Below are 22,567 nucleotides of genomic sequence, written 5' to 3' on the forward strand. Positions count from 1 at the left end.
CAGTGACAGTTTTATTTCTTCTTTTCTGATTTGGATTCCTTTTATTTCTTTTTCTTCTCTGATTGCTGTGGCTAGAACTTCCAAAACTATGTTGAATAGGAGTCTTAGGGAAAGTATTTTCTCTGCATTACCATATATGTGGGAGATCTGATGTTTTCTTTAAATGATTGTTTCCAGTGCTTTGGAAAACTTACAGTCCTTAAATCCAGAGGATGTTGGAAAGATGAATGCAAAGGGGTTGGGGTTTTAAACAGAATAATACATGATCTGCCTCTGCTAAAAAGTAACAGTACAATTCATCTTATTTTTATTTTGTAAGAGTCCATGTCTTAAAATTTTTTCTATTTAGTATAAACTTTTTCAGTTTTCTAATACAGACATAAAGGTCACATTTTGGTATGTTTTAAAAAGGCTGATGCTTCCTAACCAACTACTGATCAAGGAACCCGGCTAAGGGTTTTGAGACATGAATATAAGCATTCCATTAAATACTAATTTTGAGAGGCAAATGCTGGCCACATTTCCTGGATCAATTCTTCCTGCCTTGAGGAGGTACTCTGCAAATCTGATAATGGTACATATTGTGTTTGTTTTTATAAATTACTTAGGCTAACACTGGGTCCACGTTGTCCTTATAAATGAAAATTGTAAATACTTTATGTACTTTCAGTTACATCACTCTTCCATTTAATACATGTTTGCAGACCCTCGGCTTTATCTCAGACACTTTTTTTTTTTTTTTTTTTTTTTTTTTGCGGTACGCGGGCTTCTCACTGTTGTGGCCTCTCCCATTGCGGAGCACAGGCTCCGCACACGCAGACTCAGCAGCCATGGCTCACGGGCCTAGCCACTCCGTGGCATGTGGGATCTGCCCGGACCAGGGCACGAACTTGTATCCCCTGCATCGGCAGGCGGACTCTCAACCACTGTGCCACCAGGGAAGCCTGAGACACTATTATTATTTGTAAAATTTTTATTAATATATAAATATCCTTTAATTCCAGTTTAGCACAAATTTTGCCTATATAGACAAATCTCTACAAACACATGTAACACATTTTATTTAGAAACAAACATTTATTTAAAAGTAGATATCAAATTTAAAAGGAATACTTGCTCAAAATCATAAATAATAGTAAAGTTCCTTTTAAACAGGTAATATTTCCCCTACAATTTGCTTTCATTGAAATATATTATCTTTTTTACATACTAGGTAGAAGCAATTTAACAACACAGAATAGTTAGCTACAATATGTTCAAAATATTGAGAAATGCAGATTTATAGATGTGACCATCAATTTTATTTTGTTATGGTCCAGCTGCAGCATACCCTAACTGACTTGGTTTTACATTTTAGGGCTGAAACCCAGAGGAACCTGCGGAGTAACTGTTTAGCACTGAGCAGAGTTCAGTATGCATGTGCTCCCAGAGTTAAAAACTAAACCAAACCAATCGAAAAACAAAAATCCCAGTATCTTTTAATTTTTGAGTATTTACTTGTAATCACAGGCTTTCCCAAATTATTAGAATGCCTTATACCTTGGCTATTTTACTAGAATAATGATTTAGGCTATTTAGTATAGTCATTTTGTTCAGAATTTGGTATAAACAGATCTTTTTTGCTTTTCAGAAATTACTAAGCTCTGTCGGTGCCACAGCTGATCCCTCTTCAGTTCCAGAGGCTTCTTCTGGTGTCTGTAGCTCTTGACAGTGGTACTTCACCTTCAGTGGTTTGCCGGGGTACCAGACCAAGTGAATATGACAGGGAATCATTTCCTGGGAAATAAGAGTTCTAAAATATTATGATCTGCAAAAACTTCTGGTTTAAACAGTTCTATATACCGTTTTGTTTTACCTGTGTTGAGAATTCATGGAGTAGAACAGTATAATCAAAATCAATTGCATCTTCATTTGTTTTCTAGAAGAAGAAAGAACGAGTTAGTGTGATAGATAGTGTGGGTTTATATTAGCTTAGAATTTGGAAGGCTCGTCTTATATCACCTGCCTTGAATGGGTGGATGGGTGCCTTGAATCACCTGCTGCCACTTTGATTCTAGCCGCATCTCCTTTGGTGGTATCCTGCATTAAGATGTGGAAGTTGTCGATTCTCACTGTTTTGCCACTGTCATGATAATCTAGTAAGGTCCTTCTGTCACTTTTTCTCTCTAATATTGATGGGTTTTGATGGAGATTAAGGTCTATGAGAATAGGGAGAATCTTTTGACAACCTAAGGAAACTAGATATTGTATATGCACCTCAAGCTGATTTATAGCCCTGATATGCCAGGCAGTAAGACAAGGGGCAGGGCAATCAGGATTTCTAGAAGGACACCATGGGCCAGGTTCTCTGCTAGGCACTTTATACATGTTCTCATGGAATTCTCCTGTCTTGCAAGAATATGTAGTATGAGCCTTCTTTTACAGGGAAGGCAACTTGAGGTTACAGCTAGTAGGTGACAAGTGGGGATTCAAACCCAGACCTACTGACTCCACCACCCACATCCTTCATGCTGTACCACACTGCTTCTAAAACCAGCACATTTTATAGGTAAGCAGGCAGTCTCACTCAGCTCTTTTATTCTCTTGATTTCTATAAATTTTAAGAATGACTAAACTGATTTCCTGCTTTCTTTTTGACAGTAACTGTTTTGAGGGGAAAAGGTTGGGGCACAAAAGTGCTTATCCCTTTACTAATAAAAATGGAAGAGAAGGAATAAAAAAATTAATTTGGATTATGATTTTAATCTACCAGGCTTTCATTGAGACTAAGAATATGCAAAAACAAAAAGGACTTGATATTAAGTTTTGTCTTCCCTTTGCTTACATTGATGAAGACTTTTACAAGCCTTGAAATTTCCATCAGGTGGAGGGGGTACTGGAGGGATATGAGACAAGAGAGGACCTGGATCAATCAGAAATTGACTGCTTTTCTGTGGTGCTTTGCGTCATTGGGTAAGTTTCCCTTCTGCCTCGCAGTGTACCCATGAATGGTGAAAGCAAATATCCAAAACACAGGCTGCAAAGTCAGAATTCATGAGAGAAAATTTAGCATCTTTTATCTAAAGGAACAGTTTCTGGAGGCTCCAGTTATCAGTTGGGCATTGCTGGGTTTGGGGGTGGATTTAGCATTGTCTGACTCTCATTTGGTGACGATGTTGACCTTGGACTGTATTGACACAGCTGGCTGCTGCGCTGTGTAATTTTTGTCTCAGACTTTTGTGCTGCCTGCACTTTTTCTCAAGGTCTGTTTACCATGTATTTCTACAGTTAAAAATTGGTCTTATAAAGTGTTTTTTCAGGACAGTGCCTCTTTCTGTTTTTGAAAATAGCATTTCTTAAGGAAATCGTGGCAATCTCCAGATTTTAGGCAAAAAGGAAGAAAGGCTTGAAACAAATGATGGCGTTCCAAGTCCATTTGACAAACTTCTGCTCAATACAAAGTGTTACCCATTTTTTAATAATCCAAACAAAAATTTGGATTATTATAATGCTTAGGCACCGTTTACATTTAATTAAGACCTTCCTCAGTAAGGCTACTGAGACACACCTCATGTTTCTGTTCATAGATTCTTCCTCCTAAAGGGGGAAGCGCCCTTAGGCCAAACCAAACCAGGGCTCATTAAAGAGCTGCAGCCCAGACATGGCGCAGCCCAGCTAATACTCAGAAATAATCTCCTTGGTTTTGTTCAAATCATCACATATGTCAAATCCTTATAGTCCAAATTGATGATTTACTGACATTTTTCTGATAACTTAGCACTTTATTCTTCCTAGAGACAGAATGAAGTATTTGGTTTCCTTATACTTACCCGTGACCTACCCTACCCCTACTGCTCCCCTCCCCACTAAAAAAAAAAGGAATGATCCCTAGCAGAACCAATGTGGTTTTAGTAGAGAATAAGTAGGCTTAGGTTATTAATATATGCTATCAAAAGTTGATTTTTTTAAATTGAAGTTTAGTTGATTTACAGTGTTAGTTCCTGGTATACAGCTGAGTGATTCAGTTATACATATTCTTTTTAATATTTTTTCCATTATGGTTTAGGATATTGAATCTAGTTCCCTGTGATATACAGTAGGTCCTTGTTGGTTATTTTATTTTATTTATTTTTTAAATAAATTTATTTATTTTTGACTGCATTGGGTCTTCGTTGCTGCGCTCAGGCTTTCTCCACTTGTGGTGAGCGGGGGCTACTCTCTGTTGCAGTGTGCGGACTTCTAATTGCAGTGGCTTCTCTTGTTGCTGAGCATGGGCTCTAGGTGCATGGGCTTCAGTAGTTGTGGCGCGCAGGTTGTAGACCGCGGGCTCAGTAGTTGTGGCGCACAGGCTTAGTTGCTCCACGGCATGTGGGATCTTCCTGGACCAGGGCTCCAACCCATGTCCCCTGCATTGGCAGGCAGATTCTTAACCACTGCACCACCAGGGAAGTCCATATCTATTTTATATATAGTAGTTTGTATCTGTTAATCCCAAACTCCTAATTTATCCCTCCCCCACCCCCTTTCCCCTTTGGTAACCGTAAGTGTGTTTTCTACGCCTGTGAGTCTACTTCTGTTTTGTAAATAAGTTCATTTGTGCCATATTTTAGATTCCACATATAAGTAATAGCGTATGGTATTTGTCTTTCTCTTTCTGACTTATTTCACTTAGTATGAGACTCTCTAGGTCCATCCATGAAGCTGCAAATGGCAAAATTTCATTCTTTTTTATGGCTGAGGAGTATTCTGTTGTGTGCCTATACCACATCTTCTTTATCCATTCATCTGTCGATGGACACTTAGGTTACATCCAAGTCTTGGCTATTGTGAATAGTGCTGCTGTGAACGTTGGGGTGCATGTATCTTTTCAAACTATAGTTTTCTCTGGATATATGCCCAGGAGTGGGATTGCTGGATCATGTGGTAACTATTTTCAGTTTTTTAAGGAACCTCCATACTGTTCTCCATAGTGGCTGTACCAATTTACATTCCCACCAACAGTTGCAGGAGGGTTCCTTTTGCTCCACACCCTCTCCAGTATTTGTTATTTGTAGATGTTTTAATGATGCCCATTCTGACCAGTGTGAGGTGGTACCTCATGGTAGTTTTGATTTGCATTTCTCTGATAATTAGCAATGTTGAGCATCTTTTCCTGTTGGCCATCTGTATGTCTTCCTTGGAGAAATGACTGATTAGATCTTCTGCCCATTTTTTGATTGGGTTGTTTTTTTGATATTGAATTGTAGGAGCTGTTTGTACATTTTGGAAATTAAGCCCTTGTTGGTCACATCGTTTGCAAATATTTTCTCCCATTCCGTAGGTTGTCTTTTCGTTTTGTTTATCGTTTCCTTTGTTCTGCAAAAGCTTATAAGTTTGATTAGGTCCCAGTTGTTTATTTTTGCTTTTATTTCTACTGCCTTGGGAGACTGACCTAAGAAAATGTTGCTACAATTTATGTCAGAGGACGTTTTGCCTATGTTCTTTTCAAGGAGGTTTTTTTTTTTTTTTTTTTAACATCTTTATTGGAGTATAACTGTTTTACAGTGGTGTGTTAGTTTCTGCTTTACAACAAAGTGAATCAGTTATACATATACATATGTTCCCATATCTCTTCCCTCTTGCGTCTCCCTCCCTCCCTCAAGGAGTTTTATGGTGTCAAGTCAAAAGTAGATTTCTTAGCAGAATTAAATAGATACGATGGTTTCTGTAAAGTACTGTCTCGGCTGATGGAGGCCTCTAGTTAGGGTGAAGACTTGGGCTGGCTGCCAGTTAGATAGTTGGGGATGCTGACAGTATTTGGTACTGATAAGATTTAGAACAATGCTGGAAAAGTAACAGTTTTACTTTTCTCAGTTCACATTAATGAAAGGCTAAAGGGTGTCAGTAAAGTCCTTATCCATTTTTTTTTTTTTTTTCTAGCCATCAGCTATCTCCCTTGCCCTCGTCTTAGTCCTCATGGTTTGGGAATGACATCTGTTCTTCAGTCCTAAGGCAATAACTGCCAGTAAGATGGGTCTTATATTTGTATTCCAGCTATTTCTTAGCCCACTCTTCTCTCAGGCTGTGTTCATTTGGGGCTGTGAAGTTTGTAAGGCTGCACTGCCTTACATAATTGGATTAAAAGGTGAGTTTATCCCTGAGTGCAGAGATAGTAATTCCCACCCAGAAAGCTTTTGGAAAAAACTATAATCCCTATAGATTCCTGAGCTGCCTTGGGCCACGGGCACTGCCAGTCACTCCCTGCTTCTCTGTCTTTGCTTTGTCAGCCCTACTGTCCTGCTTCTAGTCTCCAGGGACAGTCCCTAGACTTTCTGATCGTAGTGACTTATTTAGAAATTGTTGCTTGTTTTGCTTGTTGTTATGTTGCTTGTTTTTCTGAAAGTTCACAAGAATCTTTAGTAGCCACCAAATAGAATTTGAAAATCTATGTGGGTATGTGCATGCTTTTATTTAAGAGAACTCTAATCTTGGAAGCTAAGCAGAGTTGGTCCTGGTTAGTAACTTGGATGGGAGGCCGCCTGGGAATACTGGGTGCTGTAGGCTTTTTTGTTAAAAAAAAAAACTCTAATCTGAAATGCATATCAACCTTAATCCAAATTTCCCAATTGCTTCAGTATTTTAGATTTATGTTAGTTTCAAGGGCTTCATTCAATAAAGCTTGTTGACCCTCATTTCATAGCCCTAAGAGAAGAAGTGATTTGCCTTAGGTGACCCAACCAAGTCAGGTGCATCTTCAATTACTATTTACCTAAAACCCAGACACCACAGGGTAAAAGAATCTAAAAGTCCTGTTCCCCCTGCATTTTTGTTTTCTTAGCTCTACAATTACATTTGTCCCCACTTTCCCACTTGCAGGGATATTAATGGACAGATGATGGACATCAAAGAAAGACTGGCTAGAATGAGCGAGAAACGGGGCTGCTGTTTTCAAACCATAGTACGTCCTGGTGTTTACTTAGGTGATGTGTCATTTATAAATGCAAAAGAAAAGAATGGAAAACAATGCCATGAAAAGATCCTAATTTTTTCTCGTGTCCCTGTTGCTCTGTTCCTATTGAGTTTTCCTCTGACATTCATTAAAATTAGTTCTATTATCTTGACGCCATTTTCTACACTAAACAAAACATTTTCCCTAACTTCAGTTAAAGGAAAAGCCTTCTGTTGAGGATGTGACTGTCTTGGTAGACGAGAGAAACTTTTTACCTGCAGCCAAAGAATCGGTGCTGTGCCCTGACTCCTGGTGTAACAGCAGTCAATTACACAGCCGTTTCTATCAAAGCCACTCCATTAGGGAAGAGAAACGTTCATTTTGATAAGGAATGAAACTACATTTCAAACAAACAGCTGTCTGTCTGCTTTACAAGTGGCCTTTGAAAGGTACACCAGGCTATTACCAGCATGAATAATGCTGACTGGACGCCAGGCAAACCCTTGTACTCGGAAGATACTCACTGCTATCCATCCATGGTGAATGTACTGCTTCAGCGACCCGTGAAGAAAACGATTTTTAGAAATTTGTACTTATGGTTGGCTCATCCTGCCTCTGAGTAGTTGATACTGTTTACTCTGGAGATGCCCCTCCCTCTCCACATGACATGTGCCTGACAAACCCCCCCCACTCATCCACCTCCTTGTCCACACCCAACCAGCTGAGTGACTGACTGGCCCTTCTTTAAATTCGCGACCACAGACCTTCAGAGGCCTGCAGTGCTGCGTGATGCTCGAATCCACGCACTCCCACCCCCCTCACCTCCTGTTCCGTCCTCACGCTCAGCTGGTGACTGCCTCATTTTTCACTGAGAAGACAGAAGCAGTCAGGATAGAACTTCCACAGGCTACCACGTGATACCCACCCTCCTACCAGCATCTGTACCACACTTGAAAGCCTTTCTCCAGGTGAACTCTGTGCCCTTGTCCAGTCATCTCCTGGATCGATCATATCCTCTCTTTATCTACTCAAAGATATTAACTCCAACAAGTCTTCCTTCTCTTCCCTACAAGTCCTACTTTGCCCCTCTCTACTGGATTTTTTTCATCAACGTATAAATATGCCGTTAAATCGCCCAATCTAAAAATACAACGGAAAACCCTCCTTCAACCCTGTGCTTACGCATCCTCCAGCTCTAGCCCCCTCCCTCCCTTTTACTTCCCTTTATAGCTAAATTCCTTGAAAGACTTGGAGCGTCCACTTCCTCTCCCATTCTTTCCTGAACCTATTCTAATCAGGACTTTGCCCACACTGTGCCAGTGAGACAGCTCTTGATAAGCTCTCCATCTACTTCCAGCTTGCCTAAATCTAATGGTCAATTCTTGGTCCTCATCTTTCTTGACTTTCCAGCAGCATTTGATAGTCAATTCTCATCCTTGAAACACTTTTTTTCTCATATCTCTAAACCCTCTAAAGTTGGAAGTGTTCCAGGACTCAATCCCTACATAACCTTTCTCTGTTTACACTCGTTCTCTCATCTCATCCACTCTTGAGGCTTTAAAAACCATCTATGTGGTGATGATTCCAGCCTAGACATCTCCGCTGAACTTCAGACTCTTATGTCCAGATGACGATACAAATTCTCTACTTGGTTATGGAATTTAGAATGCTCCAACTCAAGCTAATTTCCACCCAAATCTGTTCCTCTGTAGTCTTCCCCAATCAGTAAATGAAAACTCTATCCTTCCAGTTACTCAGGCCAAAATCATAAAAATCATCCTTGACTTTTCTCATTCTTGGATATATCCATATCTAACCCATCAACAAATACTGCTGCCACCCTGGTCCGAGTTACCACCAGGCCTTGCCTAGGCTGCTGCAATAGATTACTGCTCTCCTTGCTTCCACCCTTGTCTGTCTACGGTCTGTTCTCAACACAGCAGCCAGAATGACCCTGTTGTAAGACAGATCATGTCTCTTCTCTGCTAGAAACCCTGTAATGAGTAAAAGACAGGGTCCGTCTAATGGCCCTCCATGAACCAACCCCCTCCATCTCCGATCCTCTCCCTCCGATCTCACCTCCCGGCACGCTCCCCTGCTCTCACTCTCTTGCAGCCGGACCAGCCTCACTGCTGTTTCTCCAGCCCATCAGCCACAGTGCTGCCTCCCTTCCCTCTGTCTGAAATGCCTTCCCTTCTGGAGGCGTGGCTCACTCTCAATTCCCTGAGGCCTCTGCTCCAGTGTCACCTCTGCTCAAATTAGAGAGGCCTTGCTTTAGACTAAAGTTTAATTCTGTCAATACCCTGCATTCCCTTTTCCCTACTTTATTTTTCTCCATAGCACCTACCACCATTTGATACATATTTACTTGTTTATCATCGGTTCACTGTCTTTCTTCTCTCGCTAGAATTAGTCTCAATAAGGGCAGCTACACTGAGTTTTTTGTTTAGTGCTATATCCTCAGTCCCCACAACCATACCTGGCATTCAGATATTTATTGAGTTAATGAAATGCAATTAAAACTCTTGCCACAGAACTAGACGTTCACATTAATTTAGTCTAAGAACATTGCATTGGTTGTATCTCTTGTGGTACAAGTTAATTGTCAGTTTTTCTTACCCACTGCTTCACACTGCTGAGCTGTGCCATGTAGTAGTGTAAAAACTGTGTTGTCTTTTCCCACATCACGTAAGAGCTGCCCAGAAAAGCTAAATCCCAGATGGGTCTCAGAGAGGGATCAATATGTCCATGACTATCTGAGGGCACAAAAAAAGTACATTCATATTAAGACATTTTCAGGACAAAATATTACAAGTTTCAGTAGTGAAGTGGGACTCGTATCTGTTTCTGCATTGTATGGAATCTTACATGCTTCAACTTGCCCTGCTAAGTAAAGCTACTATAAAAAGTTTAAGGGCTATTTGCTGTACAATATAAATGCAAACTAAGAGCTATAATGATACTCAAAGTTAATCTAAAACCTTTCATCTAAAATCTTTTAATTAGATGGAAACATCTATCAGTTATCTTCTCCACATTACCTTCTGGTTTGGGTCTTACAGTCAATGTGCTGGTCTTTGACAATCTAGCAAACGTCTTTGTCCTTCTCTGATCCTTGGCGTTAAAGCTAATCTGTGTATTGGCAGCATCTGTCACTTTTTTGACCACATGAAGAAATCAAGTGGGTTTTTCCTGTGGCATTGTTTTTGGAACTGCAATCTTTTTAATTCAGCAAACATTTATAAAAAATCTACTTAATATCAGATACTGCTCTAGGTAGGGATACAATGACTAATAAATTACCTCTTGTGACTTTTAGGAACTCAAATTTTAGCAAGTAATTTATGGGCTATTCATGGACCATCATTTATGCAGTTTGAAAGAGATAGTGTATATTAAAGCCCAATAATAGTATAATATGTGAGGAATACGAACAGCTTATTAGGAAATGAATCCTTCTTAGTAAAATAATCTTTCGCATAAATTCTGCTCTGTATTGGTAGAACTAGACTTGGCTGGTTTATAGTGGTGGTCAATTCAAAAGGCATTCATTGATTGCTTGGGTGCTGTGAGAGATGCAAAGAGAGGCCCTACCCTCCACTTGACAGTGTGGAAATGCAGCTGACACCTTCCTTAAGAAAAAGGGAGGATCAGAGAGCTGAGGGGACACAGGGAAGCGGGGGGGTCTCTTTGGGCTGAAGAGGTCGGGGACAGCTTCACAGAGATGAGATTTGAGCTGAGCCTTGAATTCCTATCCTGTGTGTGGAAGCGAGAGAGTGACAGACTTCCTTTGTCTTACAGTGCCACTAGGAGTTTAACTTGTGAGATCAAAACGAATTACCATAGAAGAAAAATTAGTTATACAAAATACTATGAATAATGAGGACAACTGAAAGTTATAAATGGCAGTAGCACTGCTACAGAGTCACTTAGGACTTTGGTTATTCCCAGGTCCCCAGTCTTTTTCTTTTGCATGTCATATACTTGGGCTCATCTATAGGAAGTTTATGAATTCATTAGAAGAGGAGAAATTTTTACTCTTCCTAAAAACCAGACAACTACTTTTTTTAGGGGAAAAACAGTGCAGAGCAAGGATATCCTAAAATGGATTAGATCTTCTCACTTAGCAGTTGTAGAGAAAACTGCTCAACAGTCAAATACCCTGGATTGATTAAATACTGAATGGGATCTGCTGAGATCTGACCTGGCTGCTCCAACATAGGTTTTGATTCAACTTATCTAAAACCAAACCTTTTCAGTTTTAAGTAGATAATTTTAGATATACAGGCTATAAGCACCATTAAACATCTCTACTGAATTTAAAGTGACAAGAGAACTTGTAGATTTTGTTGATGAAAACGTGCCCTATATTAAGCAAAAACTTTTTCGAAGCTTCATAGTAGCCACGATAAGTTAGACTGTTATAGAATGATCCTTGTGGGCATATAGGACTTAACTGAACATGATCCAGTTAACCTGCATTATTAAAAACTGTCCAAAATCTAGAGATCCTGTGGCAAAAGGACTGAGACCCTTTCAAAGGAAGGGTCCAATACGATTTCTAAAATTTGTGTTTTAAGAAGAATACATAAAACCCTGTTTCCCCAACTAATGCTAAGGAGGGGACCAATCCCTAAATAACCGTAGATTTTAAGTATTAGTCATTGGCACATTCATTTCAGGCAGTTAAATATAAACAAATGCTACTACAATGTAAGATTCTGAATTTTCTTCATAATTCTTTGGAACAGGATTTAATCCAAGTTGTCAGAGAACTATAATGTAAGTGAGCCAAGCTTCTGAATTTGAGAAACGCAAGGAGCAGTATCCCACCTCCGGGCTTTTCAGAACACTTAGTCTCAGTAATGGATGGGACACAGATGCAGCCAGAAATGGGGACCACAGGTCCTCCACACTGACACTGGTCTGTCACAGTCTCCGGGCAAATGAGGGAACTGAGAGAGAGACAGTGGGACAGGGAGCGCTGTGGTGGTCAGATGTCAAGCTTAATACCCCAGTGCAAGTCCAGAGATGACTTATGTGGTTTTGGAGATTGGATTTGCCGGTAAGTGCCGAGTGTTAGCTGCTGTCCACATACCCTGCTGAGTGCCAGCGCAAATGGGCTCTGCTTCACTTCAGCTGAGTCACTTCAGAGGCAGGGCTCATTTCTTATAAGAGACGGCACCACTGCCCGTTAGCTCTGGACCTAAAATGAGATTCCACTGCAGCCTCCCCGCAAGGCCCTGAGACAGCACGCCTGGCCCTGGTGCAGAAGGCCATGATGCACACGACAGAGGTCTTGGATGGGGTCCTGTCACCTAAAGTTTCCAAAGCCACCACCAGAAACCTCTAGAAGTTTTCTTCTCAGCTTCTGGACTCAACCCTGAAAACTGCACCCCTACGTGTGGGTCCTGTTGCAAAGACCTCCACCTCTTCTCCCTGGAGTCTGGCTCTTGCCCTGCCCTGCGTCTGGGATGAGAAGCGGGCAGATTAAAGGGGCACAGATAGTTTTCAGTGGAGTCACTATATTGTACTCGAGGGGGAAAACAGGAAAAGGATACTTCTGAATTTTGTTCAAATAATTAGGTGTACCACATTCTGTAGTTGAATTAAAGTGCCATTTGGGGGATAAATTTTTAGATGATCATTTTTTAAAAATAGATCTTTATGGGAGTATAACTGCTTCACAATACTGTGTTAGTTTCTGTTGTACAACAAAGTGAATCAGCCATATGCATACATACGTCCCCATATCTCTTGCCTCTTGAGTCTCCCTCCCACCCTCCTATCCCACCCCTCTAGGTGGACACAAAGATTCCATATATATGTGTTAGCCTACGGTATTTGTTTTTCTCTTTCTGACTTACTTCACTCTGTATGACAGACTCTAGGTCCATCCACCTCACTACAAATAACTCAATTTCGTTTCTTTTTATGGCTGAGTAATATTCCATTGTATATATGTGCCACATCTTCTTTATCCATTCATCTGTCAATGGACATTTAGGTTGCTTCCATGATCATTCTTTTTAAGATGTAGTAATGACATGCATTCCTGAATATAGAAATTCCAGATATTGGTTCATACCAGGTATGCTGACTACATCCAAGAGGTTTTTAAGTTGCTTCATGTACTTATAGAGCCGATAATCTTCTTCTTGTCTTGTCTTCTTCTCAATGAGCCGAGTACACGTTATATTAATGGCCGGTCTGGGTTTCTCGTTCCTGAAAAACACTCGAGCAGAACATTTCCCCAGATGTTCCTTACCTTCCTGAAATAAAGATTTTGGAATTAGAATGGTTCCTTATCACTCCCCACCCACTCCAATGAAAAACACACACAAGATTGGGGAGTTCCTTGTACATGGCAGGTATGCACTGGCATCCATATGTAGTAGTATTTGCTTTGTAGAAAATGATTTTGTGCTCACAGCCAAACACAACAATTTTTAGTCTTTGCTGTCATTTAAAACTCCTGCTTTCTGATGGTGCCCTTATGAAAGAATGCTGGGCCTCTTCCAAAGAAATACCACTGACATCTGTGAGTGCTACTCGGCTCAAACCTCTAGCTAGGACAGAGGTACTTTCCTCTCTACTGTGGACCAACCAACATAATGCTTACTTGGCCCTCAAGCTGGCCAACCTGAACTAAAAGGAAGCTGATTCCCATCAACACAAATCACAGTGTCTTCATGCTGCATGATGATGAATTCAGTCCTCTTGTTCCAATTTTACAGTTTAAGACTGAAGTTTAAAGAGGAAGCTAATCCATGTCTCATAGCTAGTAAGTGGTAAGCCAGGACCTGAGCTGTGTCTGTGTGATGCCAGGGCCCCAGCTCTGTGAGAATTCCATCTCTCTACTCCGAGGTCTAATCTGGAAGAAGTGGAGGGACAGATCACCCAAATGGGACTGATTCAACTACCTGAGTGACCAAGGGAAGTCTGCTTGCACTCATATTTAAAGGTAGACACACTGAGTGTTCTGGGATCTCCCTCACTTACTTTCCAATCCAGAGACAGATGGAGCTGGGTAGCTGGATGCTTTAAGTAGACATCAAGGGTACAACTCATTTCTGGGACGGTGCTTCTCCACTCTTTTAGGTCACTGATTCCTTAACCCGACAATAAAAGCCAGGGAACCGCTTCCCAGAAAAATGCACATTCACTCATACCATCCACTGGGCCTAGAATCTGAGGAAGTTCATGGCGGCACTCAAAACCCATCCATGGGCCCCTAGTTAAGAACTCCTGTTACAACATGGCTCGTTGAGCAATTGAGTTCTTTTCACGTTTACAGTCATTTAAACTGGGTGGAGTCCCAGTTAAAACAACCAAAAAGAAAAAGCGCACAATGAAACAAACCGTACTTAAAATTGGATCTGCTAAATAAGCTCCCTCCTTGAACTAATGCAAAAAACTGAAATAGGCGTTCCAACGGGCAACGTCTTCTCCCGTGAGTGCTGGTTTACAGGAGAGCAAATTTAAGTGGTACATTAAAATCCTAATTATCGGTGCAATATAGGAAAACGGTGAAGGGAGCGTTGGGGAAGAGGCTTATGAAAGGCAGAAGACAGGGCTGGTACGTGGGCTCTTTTGATGTCAAAACCGTTTCCAGGGAAGAGAAAAGGCAATAGGTATTGTCCCCTTTTGTTTTTCTTTCCCTTCCCCCGCAAACAGCTCCCCAGAATCAAAACAGTTGCCAGAAGATGAAAGAACTCTCCCTACCTCCCGAAAGGACGCATTTCAATTAGCTAGCCCTTCAGAGAAGCACAGTTGGTCAAAGTAATCTAGTAATTGTTTTCCTTTTAGCTTTAATCTAACACTTCCGTTTGCAACACAGAAACCAAAAGCACCTTCCTCATGCTTTAAGAAAACGTTAATTCTTAGGTTAATTAGCAAAGTTGGCGTTTTCTCGTCAGAACTTGTTTGTGAATACTGGTAAGCTTTCTTCCAGAAGCATCAGCCGGAGGAGTTATGCCTTCTCCGAAGCTCCGCCTTCCTGAGACACCGGATGCTGCCTGCTCATTTCCCCCCCCCTCCCCCCCGACTCAGCGCCACACAAAGGGGTTTGGGCTGGTCCCTCCACCCCGGTTCCGGGTGCTGCCTCCCAGCCTGGCCCAGCACCGGGAAGTCCATCTGGCTCTAATTTCTGTATGAGTCCTCTGTTTCCTCTCTTCTTGAGAAGGGGGAGGTGGTGGTGGGGAAAGGACACTTGGCGACCGTGGCCCGCTGGGTCAGAAGGAGAGGCTGAAGATGCCTGCGGCGCACATGGGCTGCTTTGAGTTGCGGAATGCCTCTGTGCATGGAAGCTCCTGGAGGTGGCCTCGTGCTCTGCCGGCCCGCTAACGAGAAATGCCACCAGCTGACAGGAGGAAAGCAGGCTGGCATTTGAGAGTGAGTCATTCTGGGGATTCGGAGGTGCTAGGGAGGGGCACCGGGTCCAAAGGGGGTGTGAAACGCCCTCCCAGCGACAGAGGAAGGAGGGGACGACGGCTGTGTGGACGCGGTAAAAGGAACCCTGTCTGAGACCATGAAGTGGTCCTGCCTAGCGCTGTCTTCAATTCTTGAGAACAAACAGAAAACAAAGCAGGAAAGAAAAAAAAAAATGGCAAACCTCCAGGTCACTACATATTAAGATTCTCACTTTAAAAAAAAATTCATACAAGTTGTTAACAGGACACTTCACAAACCATGGCAGCTTACCTCTGGGTTGTAGAGCTCCGTGGTAAACACCAGATCAACTTTATATTCCTTCTTTTGATTAATCTGAAACACAGAAGTAGAACTTTAGCCTCGTGGAAGCTCTGTTAACACCTTCATATCCAAGAACCACTCGCTTTCTGGGAATAACATGACATGCAAATGGCAGCTCTAGCATTCGTACCTGAATAAAATCGGTGATTTTTCACAAAGAGAAAAGATCCCAGATTTTGGGCTGATCACGACACTCTGCTGGCTGATTTGACAGCTACTCACAAAGAGGGAGGCTGAGAGGGGGAAACAGTGGTCCTGAAGCTACAAGTTGGCTTTGTGGAAGCAGCTAGATGAGAAACAGACATGAGCACACAGGGCTGAGAGGCGGGGTCCTTCCTTCCTTCCCCAGCCGTGGAGTGGCCCCTCCACGCCCTGTGCTGGGCACTGGGCTCCATCAGCGCCCCCCCTCCTGCCTTTCACAGTTGAACACGGGATCTAGCGACAAAGGTGCACCCAGTAATAAATACTGGGTTTTCAGGTGGTGATGAGTGAAGAGAGAGAGTGGTGGGGCAGAGTGGCTACTTTTCTTAAGGTGGTCAAGGAAGGCATCTGGGAGGAGGAGACCTCAGCTGAGGCCGAAGGGACAGTATGGAAGCAGCCACACCCAGACCCGGGGCAGGCGGGGGGCACCCACACGTGAGGCCAGAGGTGGGCTCTGTGAAGGGCCCGAGTCTGGGGCAGGGTGCATTAGCCACACAGAGGAAGTCCTCAGATGTTATGGTCTCCCCTTTCTTTGCAGCTTTCACAGGCTGGCATACTTCTAACCTTGGGGAGTGCATGTTTAACCTTTTTAAACCTTTGAACTGACTCCAATGCATAGTTTTAGAGTATATATACCCATATCATTGAAGCATATTAGACTGTTTAGAAGAACTTTATGTTATTGGCCATCTTTTTTTTTTTTTTTTTTTTTAAACACCACAGTGACCATTCAGTAAAAGGAGTGTTTTCTAGAGAAGAAAGGAAACTTCCGCTGCCTGGAGCTGAAGTTATTTCACATAGTGTTGACTAAGTTAGACTCTGGAAACAATTTCCCTTGAATCAGGAATACAACAACCAAACAGGGTTTACTTATTTTAAGTAGACCACATATCATCTATTCCCATCACAGATTTTTTTAAAATTCTGGGAAACCAGAGAATGGAGGGCGAGGATTCTGTGGCAATTATTTATGTAAAGAATATTTAAACATGTGGATATATGGATATTGCTGGGAGACAGGGCAGGGGGCACCCAGAGCACATGTACGAGAGCAGTTTGCTTAGGGCTCATTTTCAATCTTGGAACAAGCTCTGGTGTAAGCTGAAACATTGATTTCAATTACAAATTCATACAAATTACAGAATTCATACAAACAAGTCTGTCTTCTCATTCACTTTTTGCCACCTATTATGCCAGGCACCAGAGATAAACAGGGAAACAGAACATCCAGTCCAGCTTGACCTTCCTGTGTGGAAACAGGTATGTCAGCAGCTACACAGTGCAGCTCATCTATGTGGCCAGACCTGCACGTGTGCCGGGCACTCAGTTTAGGGGGGCTTATCTAGAGCAAGGGGCCCAGGCGAAGACGTGGGAATGGGGTGCAGGGGCTGGCGTTCCAGGGAAGGCAGCGAAGCTAGAAAAAAGGCTGTCTGGGGAGGCTGGCGCAAGGTCGCAAAAGCCTCTTTTTTTGTAAAAAAGTTTGGGATCAACTTGGAACTTGATCCCAAAGTCTGTGGGAGCCCCAGTTAACATAATGCAGTACTTAGGCTGTTGTGGAGAGTAAGACATGGCACAAATAGAGCTTCGACTGTGCCTGGGTCGGGGTAAAAGTCCAATGTACGCTCACTCTTTTTATCATTATTAAAACCTATTCAAGCCCACAACTAACATCATTCTCTATGGTGAAAAGCTGAAAGCATTTCCTCTAAGATCAGGAACAAGACAAGGATGTCCACTCTCACCACTTTTATTCAACATAGTTTTAGAAGTCCTAGCCATGCAATCAAAGAAGAAATAAAAGGAATCCAAGCTGGAAAAGAAGTAAAACTGTCACTGTGTGCAAATGACATGACACTATACATAGAGAATCCCAAAGATGTCACCAGAAAATTACTAGAGCTCATCAATGAATTCAGTAAATTTGCAGGATACATGGGAATTCTCTGGCGGTCCAGTGGTTAGCACTCGGCACTTTCACTGAGGAGGCCCTGGGTTCAATCCCTGGCCGGGGAACTAAGATCCCACGAGCTGCACAGCGGCAGCCAAAAAAAAAACTACAATGAGGTTTCACCTTACACTGGTCAGAATGGCCGTCATCAGAAAGTCTACAAACAATAACTGCTGGAGAAGGTGTGGAGAAAACGGAACCCTCCTACACTGTTGGTGGGAATGTAAATTGGTACAACCACTATGGAGAACAGTATGGAGGTTCCTTAAAAAACTAAAAATAGAACTACCATACGACCCAGCAATCCCACCCCTGGGCATACATCCAGAGAAAACTGTAATTCAAAAAGATGCACGCACCCCAATGTTCATTGCAGCACTATTTACAATAGCCAAGACATGGAAGCAGCCTAAATGTCCATCAACAGAGGAATGGATAAAGAAGATGTGGTACCTAAAAACAATGGAATATTACTAAGCCATAAAAAAGGATGAAATAATGCCATCTACAGCAACATGGATGGACCTAGAGATTATCATACTAATGAAGTAAGTCAGACAGAGAAAGACAAGTATTATATATCACTTATATGTGGACTCTAAAAAGATGATACAAATGAACTTATTTACAAAACAGAAACAGACTCACAGACTTCAGGAACAAACTTATGGTTACCAAAGGGGAAAGGTGGGGAGGAGGGATAAGTAAGGAGTTTGGGATTAACATATACACATTACTAGATATAAAATAGATATCAACAAGGACATACTGTAGAGCACAGGGAACTCTACTGAATATTCTGTAATAACCTATACAGGAAAAGAATCTGAAAAAGGATGGATATATGTAAATGTATAACTGAACACTTTGCTGTACACCTGCAGCTAACACAACATTGTAAATCAACTATATCCCAATATGAAATAAAAATTAAATTAAAAAAATAAAATGCAAAAACAAAGAAAACAAAACGTATTCACATCAGGGAGGGAAAGAACTGTGCTGGAAAGCAGGGTCTGGCCCAAGGATGAGGCTAGGGAAGGCTGAGATATAGACTCCATCTAGCTTGTTTTTACATTGGTTTTCTCCTGCCTAGAGCTCGCAGTGAATCATTAAAGGCTGTAAATAGGGCCTGCACGAAAGTGGCTGCACAAGGCGCCCCATACATCTGTCTCCAAGTCTCCTAAAGTTCAGTGTCCTCGTCGCCCCACCCGAGTTAGAGGGACACATGGAACACTCACCCGAGCCACGCGGGCACCAACAGCTGAGACTCAAAGGAGGCAACACTTCCGCCAGCCGGCAGGTCTAAACCTTAAATTGCTTGCTGCGCCAGTCCTAGGGCCCTCTGGCCTGCTGCATGCACGACCTAGGAGTCTGCCCTTCCCGTCCACTTAGGGGCCTAAGCGCAGCCTCTTACACCGGAGTCAGGACGCCCCTCAGGCTGCTAGCTGGGGGTGAGTGGGGTGGGTGGTGAGGCCATTCATGAGAAGAGGAGGAGGAGCAGGGTTGGTGCTACGTTCTTTGTGCTCAGGGACATGGAATACGGCCAGGAGGCAGCTGCATGTCATAAAAATACGTTCAGTAGAGGTGGTGGTTGAAGCCACGGAATTGGCTGCAATTCCCCCGGGGAAGGGTACACTAAGAATCTTGAGGACCACCAATCTTCCCATTGGGAATAAACTGGGCACGTTTATTTGCTACCCACAAGGATTCACAAAAATCTGCCTTATTCTTGATATAACTGTGCATATTTTAAATAAAGTACTTAAGATATTATTTGACTCAGCATTTTTTTGAAAACACATGGAGGCAAAGTGATGTACTAGTTAGTACCTATCCTTTGCAGGGAAAGAAACAAGTGGATTAACCAAACCAAGGCTGTGAGCTGAATGGAGCTGTCTGGTATTTTTGGCCGCACTGTACAGCGGCTTGTGGGATCTTAGTTCCCCTGACCAGGGATGGAACCCACGCCCTCTGCAGTGGAAGCATGGAGTCCTAACCACTGGAACGCCAGGGAATTTCCCCGAGCTGTCCTTCTGAAGAGTAATTTTTCCTTCCCGATTTGATCTCCTTCTTTTGTTTTAATTAGGCACTCTTAAAGGCATCTACATTCTGTCCAAAATAAGATTTTTATAATTTTGGTTGTACTTTACCCTTTATCAAGACACAGCCCTTTTTTCTCCCCCAAAGGCCTCTCACGGCTCCCTTCCTCTGAGTCACAAGTTCCCCTGAGGCAGCTTTGCTGGTTCTCCTGAGATAAGGCGGCAGGCAGCCTCAGGCCTTGGGCAAAGCAGCACCAGCCAGGGCTTCCTGTCTGGGACAAAGTGTCTCATGCTCTTCACGACATTTTAGGGCTGTGAGTTCCCTTCAGCTGCCTTTGATTAAACTATCCTGTGATAAAGAGGTCTTTGTAGTTCAACACCTACCCCAGGAGTTCTGGAGCGCAGGGCTAGGGCAGGAGGACAGGGAACAGCCTGTCACAGCCGCCCTCCGGGCAGTCAGGTGACGGGGAGAACTTCAAATAGATCGCTGTAGAGCTGATTATTTGATCATGGATGGCTTAAGAGCTATGAAAGGATAACTGGAGAACTGATCTAGTCTGGGAATCAGCGACATGACATTTGAGCTGAACTCTGAACATTTAAGAAGGAATTGACTTTGGGGTGTCAGGGTGAAGTTGGGGGGCTGGCAAACATTCCACATGGAAGGAAGATGGGGCTGAAGGCACTGGGGAGCAGAGGGCAGAAAGATGGGAGCCAGGATCCGGAAGAGGCTGGCCCTGGCCGGGTGGTCAGGGGCCGTCCCTTGCAGGCTGCAGTAAGAGTTTCTTCCTAAGAGAAACAGGAAGCCACGAACAGGAAGGAGAGATTTTTAAAGATCCCTCTAGCCCACATATGGAGAACTGGTGGTGCTGGAGTGAGGAGGGGTCCGGAGTGAATGCAGAGACTACAGGAGGCTCGTTGAGGGGGTGGATGAACCAGGGTGGGGACAGCGGAAATGGAAGTTTATGGTGGACAGATGTGGATGTGAGTCCTAACTAGCAGGTCAACATGACCAGTCACATCACTCAAGATCAGAAATAATCACTAGAATATATGTTTTGTATTAGGACAACATTATTATGTCCACCATCATTTAAAGGACACTTGTATTTATAGAACAACAACAGACACCCTCTAGGGCCTGTGCTGGGTGTGGTTCTAAGCATATCACATGTTTCACCTGGGCTAACAGAGCTCTGAAGGCCTGCGCACAAGTGAGTAATCGGGAGATGCCAGCTAAAGAAGCAGTGAGGGACCACTGTACAACTGTTAGATTGGCAATAAATGAGAAAATGCATAGGGCCAACCCATTGGCCGGGTTTGGGGGGGTTCATGGCTGATAGGGGAACAACTGACTGAAACCGCCCACTCTGGCCAGGCACCACAGAAACCATTTGCACGAGTTATCTTGCGACAGGAGGTCCTGGTAAGGAACGCAGAACTAACAAATCACCACCAACCAGAAGAATTCGGGAAAGGTCAAAAGGAGCGAGGAGATGCCACTCCACGTGTCCTACCAACCTCCCAGAATCCTTCTCGCTGGAATCCATCTTGGCTGAGCAATGCGCGTGCTACCAGGAAGGACCCTGAGTCAGAACAATTGGGCAGAGACAACCCAGAAACTAACCCCATCACCGTAAAACCTGAGACTGCGAGCCATGTGGCAGAGCAGTTCTCCTGGGCTCCCTTTCCCTGCTTCTCTCTTCCCAGGCTCCCCTTCCCAATAAAGTGTCTTGCTTCATCAGCACAGGTGTCTCCTCGGACAATTCGTTTCCGAGTGTTGAACAAGAGCCCGCTGCCCTGGAAGGGGTCCCCTTCCTGCCACATAGCTGGGGAGAGGTAGCCTGGTGCAGCCTAGCTGGAAGGCAATCTGGCTGACTTGGTCAAATCAAGACTGCACACACCTTAGGATCCAACAACCTACTGCTGGGTATGTATCCCAGAGAAACTGGGATGCTGTTACAGGGGACTCGTGGGAGAATGTTCCTTGAGGCATCATCTGTGTGGAAGCAAGTGGGAGGCAATCTGGTGTGTGTCCCTTGGGGGCGGGCAGGTAAAATAGGGTTGCTGTGCAGCAGGGGGAGGTAGCCAACTAGCCATACATACAGCAACAAAGAGAGATCCTCAAGGCTGGTAGTGCAAACAGAAGCAACAAAACACATGGCAAAATACCACTTACAAAAATGTTTTAAATAAAAATTTGCACACACACCAACAATATCTTTTATAAGAGCACTTACAGATAAAAGAATATACATCAGCCCTTTTCAAAGTGGTTGCCCATGGGAGGGCAATGGAATGAAGGTGTGGACAAAGAAGGTCACTTGCCATTTCAGTCAACACAGGATACTGCAGCCAGAAAGCCCCTACAGTGCAACCCTGAGGGGAATTCAGGACGCAGAAAAACAGGATACTGGCCCTAGATAGTTAAGATGCATATCGAAGGAATAATTTCAGTGAGCCCAGACTCTTGCATCTTCCCCTACATAGAAAAGCACGAAACTCATTAACTTGAATACAGACCGAAAGTGAGGGGATGGAAAAAAATATTCCATGCAAATGGAAATCAAAAGGAAGCTGGAGTAGCAATACTCATCAGATAAAATAGACTTTAAAATAAAGACTATTACAAGAGATAAGGGAGGACATAATGATCAAGGGATCAATCCAAGAAGAAGATATAGCAACTGTAAACATTTATGCACCCAACATAAG

At 43.0% G+C, this 22,567-nt stretch overlaps 1 protein-coding gene across 3 annotated transcripts in view; it reads right to left on the minus strand.

Moving 5' to 3' along the window:
• The window catches only part of LOC102976446 (latexin), a 73,069-nt gene that overhangs the window by 23,897 nt on the left and 26,605 nt on the right, over positions 1–22,567 (minus strand). The window contains exons 2-7 of one of the 3 annotated variants that reach the window (XM_028490509.2): positions 15,611–15,673; positions 12,996–13,179; positions 9,527–9,663; positions 2,006–2,079; positions 1,856–1,918; positions 1,650–1,776 (exon numbers count right to left, since the gene is read on the minus strand). In XM_028490509.2, coding sequence (XP_028346310.1) covers positions 1,770–1,776; positions 1,856–1,918; positions 2,006–2,079; positions 9,527–9,663; positions 12,996–13,179; positions 15,611–15,673 — 528 coding nt within the window. In that variant the 3' untranslated portion in view covers positions 1,650–1,769. Of the gene's footprint in view, positions 1–1,472; positions 1,777–1,855; positions 1,919–2,005; positions 2,080–9,526; positions 9,664–12,995; positions 13,180–15,610; positions 15,674–22,567 lie in introns of those variants that run through there. The other 2 variants (XM_007113201.3, XM_007113200.3) reach the window with 2 other exon arrangements.

The sequence above is a fragment of the Physeter macrocephalus genome, chromosome 1 (assembly GCF_002837175.3).
Source record: "Physeter macrocephalus isolate SW-GA chromosome 1, ASM283717v5, whole genome shotgun sequence".
NCBI lineage: Eukaryota > Metazoa > Chordata > Mammalia > Artiodactyla > Physeteridae > Physeter > Physeter macrocephalus.